Below are 11195 nucleotides of genomic sequence, written 5' to 3'. Positions count from 1 at the left end.
GGCCAATTTTTATAGGCAAAGAAATTTCGTTCTCAAAACGAGATGAAGCAGCTTTAAACAATGTCTTCCCTGAAGCCTTCCTCTAAAGTTAAAGATCAGACAGAGGTGAATTTCCTTCATCTGTTTGTCTGTAGCTTCTAGCTGGTGCTCATACATTTTAAGGAAAAGAAGAGGTGGGGATAAAGAAATTCTTAATCACCGGAAGAAAAAAAAATCAGTGGTAAGTTATTTTCTTCCTGTAGGTGAGAAGTTTAGTTGAATAGCATTATATTTTTTTCCTATGTCTAACACAAGTTTACAGGTCCTATATAGGGAGTAAGGAGCTAAATCTCTGTATCATTAGTCCTCTGGCATGTGGAGAGGCTACAGGCTAATGCGAGGTAAGGGTTATTATTCAAGTTGTCATGTATGGAGGGTACAGTGAAAACCAGCTGTACTATTTTCCTGTAAGGCATCTCTCCCAAATGCCTCTGAATACTGAACTCTAGCCATTAGAGTTTTAAGAACCAGGTTAATGTACATTGTTCAGTCCTAATCTGAGTACGGTCTCCCTCCACAGCCTCACCAATGCATCTCCATCCTCATCGGAGGTACCTCCTGCTGTTTCACCGGTGACAAACACACAGAGTTTTGTCAGTGATTCCCTTCCTGACAGATCTGGGTGGCCAAGCTTCTGATTTCTGTTGCAAGGCTTCCTGGCTGACTTGAGAAACTGTAGCTGGCTCTTTCTGAATAGCAATGTGCAGCTAGGCCTCATTGAGATTCAAGGATGCCAGAAATTCTTCCTGATCACTACAATAGAGAGACCGGAGAGTCTCTCTATCAAAATGAGACAACTGCAAACATGCATTCACCTGCTTTAGGTCTAGAATAGAAAAAGTACCTTCTTTCTTTGTCACCACAAAACAAATGGGAGCAATGACCCGAAACCAGAACAGCATCCATATAAGAGTAGACAGTCTAGCATGGACAGTGCTTTCCTCTGTAGCTGGGAAATACATGGAGAGACCATGAAAGCGTCGAAAACTGGGTGAGCACTGTCCGAGGCATAGCCACCCCTTACAATGGAAAGAAATCACTAGTCCGATGTTATCTAGGTTCATTCTTCATAAAACTAGGACAACTGACATCCTATGCAGACAACCGATGAGTGGAACTGAGAGTCACTGGGAGTCCTAAGTCCACCTGAGCGGGACCCTGTCTACTCCCAAGCATCCCTTCATATTCTTTCAATCAGATACCATCAATGTGAAGAACCTTTCCTGGGATGATAATGCCTGGCCTCTTGTCACTGCAGCCTACTGGAAAAGACTTGTGGGAACCCTTAGGCAATCTGTAAGTCTCAACTCCCACAGGAGTTTCACCAACTTCCAAAAAGTACCTTCTTTCCAAAGAGCATGTCACCCATGTGAGTATCATGGACACCATACACCCATGTGAGTATCATGGACCCCATACACCTGGACATCGTGTGCAGGAAATCATGCAAGGCATCAGCAAAAAAGACTAAGCTAGACTCTAAGCGCTTTAGCTCTTTCTCAAAGAGCCTTCTCAGAGTCTGCCCCAGAAATTGCTGTACCCAGCGTTAACAAGCTCAGGCTGTAAAAGTGCCAAACACAGATTCTTGTAGGGCTGCAACAGAAATCTTAAAATTGTTTTTTGTTTTTTTATTTTGAGATGAATTTTCATCTACTTATCTTGAAAGTCTTTAAGAGCCATACAGCCTTCCACTGGTATAGATCCATGGTTCTGCCTATCTCGAGGTCAACCTCAGGAGCATCCCCGCTTCACAAAGGCTAAAGCCTTAAATGCGATGAAACTGAGAAGCCTGAGCGGGACCCTCAATATAGGATCCTTTCCTTCAACAACCTGGTGGGCAATTTATTTATTTATTTATTTATTTATATACCGACAACCGTTTGCACATCGTGCCGGTTTACAGATAACTTACAACCAAGAATATATAGGCAAAGCCTTTACAAGGAATTTGTCCTTCTCACAAAGGCGCACTTCATTCAGATTAACCCCTCGGCAACAGGAAGTTTCTCCCTCCTGCAGAGTATCCCTATCTCCCTCATCGGCCTTCATGCAAGTCTTCCTCAGAAAGCTCAGATTCTAAATCTAAATCTGAGTCAGCCTCCAGCCTTCTCTGCTCAGGACAGGGAGGCGGCCCAGGGCTCTCTGAAACAGCCCCCTTTGGGCCAGACCTGTTGAAATCAGCACCTTTCTTCATTTAAAAGGCCTTATGCACTAGAAGTACAATCTGGGGGGCCAGGGGAGAACAGCTGAGCAGCCCCCCCCCCCTCTCCGAAGACCAGTACAGCAGAGGCCCTCCCTGCTTAAACACTTCCCCAAGCCACAGGGGCTGTACTCAAGAGCATCCATCTTCACCACCCCTGAATCCCCCAGCTCATGTCCTCCGCCGAACCCAACTCTGACTCCCCCCCCCCCCCCCCCCCAAGGAGCTCTCCCTTGCATCGGCCAAAGGGTAAAAGATTGGCCTTTCAATCTCCACATGCTGAGTAGCACTTCCTGTGCACCGCAGCCATACCAGGACCACCGCATGGAGGGAACTGTACAAACTTGCCTGTGAAAGATTCCTCCCCTCTCCATGGCAACACACAGATTTTGAGCCACCTGCATGGTGGAGAGGGATGCCAATAACTTTTCCTCTTGTTCAGTTTACAGGAAATCCCTGCCAATTAATGCCTTTTTTTTTTTTTTTTTTAAAGGGTCTCAAAACCCCTAAAGCAATACAGATAGCTCTAATAGAAAAAATGAATACTTTCCTGAGGAAGGCTTCCAGTGGACAAGAGTGATCCAAGACGGACAGGGAGAAGAGGCCAAGCATTGAAGGAGCCAGTACCATTGGCTATCAAATGCTCCTCAGCACCAAGGCACCTTCTCAAACCCTACTCCACCAGAAGGATGGCCCCTATAAAAGGACCTAACACCTCTGGTGCAAATTCTTCCACCACCAGTCCCAACTGTAGGAAGGAAAACATTACCAACTGCTGGAGAGAGGAATACTGAGAGATTGCAGGTGGTACTCAAGAGTACAGTAAAGCTTTTGTTCTCTGTCGCCATCTGCTGGTAAGAAAGAAAAACCCATCCATCTGGACTGGTCTAGCGGACAATAAGGAAGTTATCTTTGGCACAATGCAAGTGTTAGCAGTAAATGTGAAAGAATGAGATTGTATTCAGTCTTAAAAGCTGGTTTAAGAGTGAAATTCATTCCTATCATGGCAGGTGCAAAACAAATCAATTTGGAGGTACTTACCCACAGGAGACAGAGACTGATTTCAAAGCAGCATGAAAACAACACCACCTCACCATCTGAGTAGGAGCAGGTCACATGGATGTATATGAAAAACCACTTTCAAATACCTTTATCCCATTTGTTTCAAATGTAAAAAAATAACCAGATTTGTCTTCAATAAAAACGGTAAATTAAAAAAAAAAAAAAAAACCCAAACAAACAAAAAATAAAAGCCTCCCTTCCCCGCCAATAATTGTCAACACAGATGTGAATGTGCCCGTTAACAATAAAAACTATACTCCCTTTGTTCCCTGGGAGATTGCAATATTTGGCAGAGACATCCTATAGGGAAGTGTTTTGACCACTATATTGTGTGTCAATTCCTCTATTGGCTTCTCGTATTCAATCATATTTAATATTTCCATCCCCAAAAAGTACCCCCTCAATGGGATAACCTACCCCTCTCACCAGCTACTGTCTCTATCAACGTGCAACTGCACCCTGGGAAGGGCAGCATATATACGGGGGAGGGGTGTCATGGACAGAGGTTCACCTTACCCCCAACTCCCTCATGCAGTCTCCTTTGGTGCTGCAGTGACTGACCTCCTGTGGCCAAGAGGCGGGGTCACTGCAGGCTGCAGAAATTTCTCCCCCATGAGACATGCCAAGTTTGAGAAACTGCAGGGGGGGGGGGCGTGCGCATATCTCCCCCCCCACCCCACCCCTTCCCTGTCCTGGTGGTTGCACCAAGCATTCAGCCTTCTGACTGGACAGTAATTAACTCAGTTGCAGGTAGAGGCGCAGTGCCCCATCACACTTTAACTTAAAACATTATCCCCGGCAAAATCACACTTCACTAAAGCTGCGTGGCCATCGAGGATGGACAGGAGACTGAACCTGAACAGGATTTGCTGTTGCCCAGGATCCTCCACACCTCCCAATACAGCAAATACACGGGGGCAGGTCCCTGTGAGAGGCAGATGGAGCCCTTTCAGTTTAGCCACACTTTTTAATCTGCCCCAGGGACTAAAATTTGATGCAGTGGCAGGGAGAAAGCTTCCTTGTTTGGTTCATGCACTATTGTCTGAACACAAACTGTCAGCCAGGCAGCTATGGTGGACCATCTTGTGGTTGCTGTGTAGATGCATATAAAAGCCTATGCTTTTAAACACAACCATCTCCTTCAAGAGAATACATCCAACTGAATGTTGCCCATTCTTAAAATTATTTCTTTGCCATTTCAGAAGATTAATGGTGCAAAAGCAAGTGAGGGTATGGGGGATGGGCAGCTGTGTATCCCTGCCCTTCACATCTCTTCCCCAACCCATGCCGGCTGTTGCTAAACTAATTCATCGCATATGGTGAGCATTACAAGCTATGGGCCTGCAGTTCTGCTTTTCTTAGAGACACAAAAGGGTGAAACCGGTTCTGACTCAGCTTACCCCTTACGACAGGGTCAAGCAACTGCAGCCGAGGGCTGTAAACAGGCCTGCTTTTCAGGAGCTCCCCACATTTCCATACACCTGCTCTAAGGGGCATGTTAATTTGTGTATTTTGGTAACTGCCAGTAACACCCCCCCTCCCCCCAAAATCCAAAAGCCTCTCAAGAACCAGTGTTGCCTCCCTATGATATGAGACCAAATGGTCACCTAATGTCAATCTCCAGCTCAAACCAGGAGAGACCGCTTCTATTCTTTTCCGGTCACATGACACCATCTTTTGAGGAGCCGGGACTCTTACAGCACTGTCTTGCCTATTTGTTCCCTTTCTGGCAATCAAATTTTACTCTCAGATTTTAGTCACATTATTTTTTGTTTGTTTTAATTCCTGGACAAGAAAGGTCTATAAAACAAAGCTTCCAGACAGTTATTAGTAAAGCACACATGGTCATATTTATGGAGTGTCTTGTTTTTTTTTTTAAGTTTCTGAAAAAAACTCCATGTCCCTTCTCCCCCCCCCCCCCCCCAGCTGATCCTGCTAGTGCCTTGTCTTTTTGCCTCCTACACCTGCTGCTCTTCATATCAAGACGGGCGAGTATAGTGCTTTTTCCTTTTCCCTTAAACCAGGACAATGAAAAATCACTCCATTAGGACCATAAGTGTCCGAAAGAGTTAACAAAAAAAAAAAAAAAAAAAAGAAGATGGGACAGGGCACGGGATAAATAGATTTAAAAAATAATAATAATAATAATGGCTCTTTCTTTCTAGTCCTCCTCCAGCACAACAATCTCTACATTGTGGACTGCCTCTGGGTGTTGTTCCATCTCCTCAACAATTTTCTCTTCTTCCTTGAGTTCCTCCAGTGTCATCACTTTGGGCTCCGTCTCTGGGTCCGGTGCTGGGTCGATCTCAATGATGGTTTGGCCCTCTTCCGTGGCCTCCTCCACGGCATGAACAGCCGAAGTCAGGTCGGTCTCCATGGTCATCAGTTCCACTGGGTTCACCACAGTTGCCATGTTGGCTAGGGGACCACCATCCTGCACCGTGGCAGAGCTCAGTAGAGTCAAACTGGATGCTGGGTGAATGGTCACAGTGTCGGACGAGCCAGTCTTTGCCGAGGATACCACGGTGGCATAACGAAAGAGCTGCTGGCCCGAGGGCAAGGTATGTACAGTCACCGGGCTGGAACCCTGGCTGATGGCCGTCAGAGGAATGTTTCCAACCGAGAATGATTGTCCCATGGGTGCAATAGTAATAGGTGATATGACAGTAAACTGAGGCTGCTGCACGGGGGCGGATGAGCTTAAGACAGTGGCTGAAGCTGGACGCTGCAGACGAGGTCTCTTGGGGGCCTTGGGGGCACTGATTGGCATGAGGACTACATTCTGGATGGTCTGGGACTTGAATTTTTGCTCTCTGCCTTGTCTCTTCTGCTCCTCCAGCTGCCGATCCAGGTCTGAAACAGAACAACCCGTGTTACATGCAATTCTGTTCCACTTTCACATGCACTTCCGTTTCACATGCCATATTTCGGTATCCTTAAGTCTTCCTGGATTCATTTGGTACAAAGAAATGCTGGTCTATGTACAAAATCTTAGCTTAGTTATCCTCATTTAATCTCAATTCAGGGGCCAAGGGCTCTCAGTTCGTTACTCAGACGTTAACATTCACTTTTAATTCTGCTAAGATATACTGCAGAATAAAAGTAAAATAAATTGTTCGCAGTACTTCAGGACATAGTGACATACACTACGTACACAGTGAAACCTCACTTTATCTTCCTTGCTTTTTTAAGTTACCTTTGACATAAAGTCAAATGTTTTAAGTCTGAACTAAGTTTCATGTGAACTAATGACAATTATCAATGGATATCCTTCAACATCAATGTTTTTAATCGTGTCTGGTTATGGATAGTACATCATTTCGGGAAGTCTTTCTAGTTTCATAAAAGACACTGGCCTCACTACTGCTTGTGTTCAGCTATTATGAAAGCAAGATAAACAAGAAAGCAAGTTAGATGTGAGCCATCCAGAAATTATTGGCACATTGTAACTTTTTCTTTTTGTATGATGTGTGTGTTCTTAGTTTGGTAAGTTGTTGTGCAGCATGCATTGCCTGAAGATGCCTATTCTCCACTTATAAGCAGTCAACACTGTACTTAATCAGATGAGAGGTAAATATCTATTTTAAAATTTCATGTCCTTGGCTCTTACATACTACAGTTTATCGGAGAGGGTAAAAAGGTGCACCCACTCCAAAGGGAGACAAGCACATCATCAGTAAGACAGCACACATGCCTGCCAGAGTGTAATGAAACTGCTCCTCGCTCTGGTCCGTCTGACTTTTCCTTGTGTCCAAAACTCTCTTGACTGTGTCCATCAGGCCGAAGGTGTGAGCAACGTTATTCAGAACAGCAGCGTCTGGAAGGAAATCTGATGGTGGTGAGTTACTGCTGATCAGGGGAAGGCATCTAGCTCAGTGTTAACAAAACAGGCAACACAGGGAAAGCTTGTTTTTTGTTTAAATAAAAAGGACACTTGCTGCTTAGAATCTTGTGCACGCACACCCCTGTCCTACAGACCCAGGAGTCTCCTCTGCTCTAAAATGCCACACCTAAGAGACTAAAGAAAAATGCATACATTCTGCTCAGCTGTTTTCTTTTACCACACGTTTTATTCATTTGTAGCCTAAGAAATCTGAGTAAAAGTGCTAGAAGAATTACAGCACATAAATACATTTCATGTGTGCAGGTTCACAAAATGTCTTGCAATTACAAAACACAGACCAGGCAGCTCAGATAGTGCTCAGTGACCTCACAGGACAGCGGCACTGTACCAAGTCAACTTGGAAAAAAAAAAACAAAACCCAAAAAACCCCACGAGGATGGTAGACAGGACATCAGCCATCAGGAGAAAGATGGCAATTAAGGCCCCTGGTTTTCAGCGGCAGCTCAAGGGTAGATTCCATGGCAAGGTTAAAAATTCTGCAGCACATCTAAAACTACATGAAGATTTACGCAGACACCTTAAAATGCACTAAAAGCCACTGTTTAAATTAAAATCTTTCAGTCAATAATCAGTTTCTTTTCCAAAAGCAGCTGAGGCAGAATTGCAGAGAACTGATGGCCTTAGTGGCAGTGTTCCTGAACAACAAACGTATCTTGCTATCTGGCTCATCCTGGGATATCTGCATTGTGTTCGCAGTTTATAAACTGGATAGAGAGTTTCCAAATGCAGTTCTGAGCCCACCATCCTGTTCCACTTCGGCTTCACCTTATTTTAACATTAATCCATCAACCGTTGCGCCCATACATTTACACACGGTGACTGTATTAGGAAAAAGAACCATTAGAATGCCAATCTTATTCTTTAGCTCCTCTGAAAGTAATTCTGTTATAGCTAGTGCCAAAACATTCCAGAAAACGTAGCAATTTTTTTTTTTTTTTGTAAAAGTTATAGGGCTGAGGGGTGAAACTCATCTTAACGTTTGAAAGTGCTAGGGAAAAGTTCGTCCAGTCCTACTTTTGACTCACTGTGTGCAAGCACTAAACCACTGGTTTTCAAGCTGTCCTTGGCATCACCTAGGCAGACTATTTGAAACTCAGTATCTTGAAAACCACGATGAAGATGCATGAAATATATTTGGTAAGGGAAAGGAGGGACAGGTCTTAATCTTTCCAGTGAAAGTGTGACAAAGCCAGGGAAATATTAGAAGGGAGACTGTGAAAAAAAGGTGCAATTTATAACTAAATAAGAGGAAGAATTGGGAAGCCCATTTTAAATTGAATTTCTCATTTGCTTTAGTATGTGCATCCCTGGTTCTTCATCTTACCTGTCACCTGAAATGGAGACTGCCCTAGTCGCTCCTGGACCCCTTTCAGAAGCTCTTGTATTTCCTTCTGGATGTTGGAGACAACCTCATCCATCAGGCCTATGTCCGCAATCCCTTTCCAGAAGGTCAGAGTGTCCTCTGAGGTTCAGGGAGCCAGTGTGGGTTGGGAGGCAAGGAGAAGGAAAATGAAAAAAGGCTGAGATCATCATGTGGCAGAATCTGGTTTCATAAAAGCTTCAGACAGCAACAAGAAATATGGAGAGATTACACACACACACAGCACTATTTATTTATTTATTTATTCATTCATTCAACCTTATATACCAGCTTTCAAATTCATTTCAAGGCGGTTTACATTGATTGAAATTGCAGTAGCAACATTCAAATACATATATACTAAAAACATATCATTAAACATAATACAAGGCTATAATACAGTAAAACCAAAGGCTCACTAACTAAACCGTACATTAAAACTAATCTCTTTCAAATCGCAGCAGTACTGCCACATCTTACCAGGATACCCCCTTCCCTCTACCCCTCCATCTACCCTCCTCCCCCCCACCCATCTCCCCTCCTTCCATCTCCAACTCTCATCTTCCCCTGGTGTCTCTATATTGCTATGATGAACGGGATCAACTATTTAGGCTAAAAGCCTGTTCAAATAGCCAGGTTTTTATCTGCCTCCTAAAGCTATTAATATCCTCCTCTGTCCGAATCTCCGCGGGTAAGGAATTCCACATTTTCGGCCCTGCTAGAGATAAAGACCTCTCCCTTACTGAACTAAGGTGGGCCAGTTTGGGCGATGGAATGGTCAACAAGGCCTGCCCAAGGGACCTCAAATTTCGTGATGGGACATGAATACGTAAAGAGGCATTCAGCCATTCCGAGTTCGTGCCATAGATTGCTTTGTGTATTAAAGTTAGGCATTTATACTGTATGCGGAACTGGACCGGCAACCAATGTAGTCCCATCAGCACCGGGGAAACATGATCAAATTTTTTTGTGTCAGACACTAGCCGTGCAGCCGCATTCTGCAACAGTTGCAGCGGACGAATGGTTGATGAGGGTAAGCCTAACCATAGGGCATTACAATAATCTAGCTTGGGTAGAATTAATGCCTGGACTACAATCCGGAAATCATTCGTGTGTAATAGTGGTTTTAATCTCCTTAACACTCGTAGTTTGTGAAAGCCGTCTTTTAAGATGGCCTTCACAGAAGTTTTCATATTAAGCTCAGAATCCAGCATACAACCTAGGTCTCTCACCTCGTATCGGATCTTATACGAGGGGAGACTGTTAAGAATGTCCTTCTCTACTTTCTCTGTTACCTTATTGCCGATGAAGAGTATTTCAGTTTTTGAGTTGTTTAGTGCCAGTGACATATGTGTAAGAAGTTGGTTTATTGATTGGTAATAGACCTCCCAAAGTTTCAATGTGTCTGACAAAGAATCTTTTATGGGTATCAATATCTGGATGTCGTCCGCAAATACGTAATGTACCAGCCCCAAGCCCGCTAAGAATCTACATAATGGGGCCATATAGATATTAAATAAAGTTGGGGAGAGGGAGGACCCCTGAGGGACTCCAGTATGAAGATCAATTACCTCGGATTCGACTGTTCCCAATTTAACAACGTATGATCTATTGGCAAGAAATGATTTAAACCAATCTAATGTTTTGTCTTGAAGACCCACTTCGCTCAATCTAGAAATAAGTACTTCGTGATTGATAGTGTCAAACGCCGCTGATATATCCAACAGAATCAATAGATAGGAGGTATTCTGATCGAAGCCTCTTTGTACGGTGTCGAGTAAAGAGATTAGCAGGGTCTCTGTATTCTGAGCTTTCCGAAACCACTTTTTCAATCAATTTTGCCATAAAAGGAAGTATTGAAATCGGTCTATAGTTTGTCAAGATTTCTGGGTCCAGATTAGTTTTCTTCAAAATAGGTTTCACCATTGCACGTTTCAGACTATCTGGAAATGTGCCTTCTTCTAGTGATAAATTTACAATATCTGCTAGTGGTTTGGCTATAATATCACACACAACCTTCAGGTGGTTAATCGGCATTTTATCCATGGAATGAGTAGCCGGTGTCATTTTTTTAATTAAATTTGCTATTTCTAGGGATGAAATGGAGTCAAAAGTTGACCAATTCACCGATGGATTGCTAGGTAGAACAATATTTTGTGGGGTCTGTGTATTAAGCTTTTTAAAAACGATTTGAATTTTCTCCTGGAAGAAGGAGGCAAATTCATTACTCTTATTTTTTAAGTTATTGCCCCAATTAGTTGTATTGCCTCTAATATTGGTCAATTCAGATACATATTGAAACAAAATCCTAGGGTTAAATTGAAATTTATGTATCCTTTCCGAGAAGAAATTACGTTTGGCAGTATTAATTGATTCTCTATAGTTATGCAAGGCCAAGATAGTTATGCTAAAGGCCAAGATAGCAGCAGAACCGCATCTGCTTTAGGGAGTGTATTAGTAGTAGCATCAGGAAAGCCAGGTTATGAAATAAACAAAGCCAGCAACGTCCAGCAAGACGTTTCATGAAGAAACACGTGGGGCTATGGACATTATCTTATCAGCCATTCTAAGAAATGTTACATATAGGTGCCAGGTGATCCACAGTCCACAGGTGACAAGTGAGCAAAACG

General features: G+C 43.5%; 1 protein-coding gene across 3 annotated transcripts in view; it reads right to left on the bottom strand.

Annotated features, from left to right (window-relative positions):
• Positions 1–5057: 5057 nt before the first annotated feature.
• The window catches only part of GMEB1 (glucocorticoid modulatory element binding protein 1), a 35181-nt gene continuing 29043 nt past the window's right edge, over positions 5058–11195 (bottom strand). For all 3 annotated transcript variants that reach the window (XM_029571640.1, XM_029571642.1, XM_029571641.1), the window contains exons 8-10: positions 8530–8667; positions 6996–7118; positions 5058–6154 (exon numbers count right to left, since the gene is read on the bottom strand). In XM_029571640.1, the coding sequence (XP_029427500.1) occupies positions 5463–6154; positions 6996–7118; positions 8530–8667 (953 nt within the window). In that variant the 3' untranslated portion in view covers positions 5058–5462. The remainder of the gene's footprint in view (positions 6155–6995; positions 7119–8529; positions 8668–11195) is intronic.

The sequence above is a fragment of the Rhinatrema bivittatum genome, chromosome 11, assembly GCF_901001135.1.
Source record: "Rhinatrema bivittatum chromosome 11, aRhiBiv1.1, whole genome shotgun sequence".
Lineage (NCBI taxonomy): Eukaryota > Metazoa > Chordata > Amphibia > Gymnophiona > Rhinatrematidae > Rhinatrema > Rhinatrema bivittatum.
Note: the sequence above shows the minus strand (reverse complement) of the source record. Positions and strands in the feature narration are given on the sequence as shown.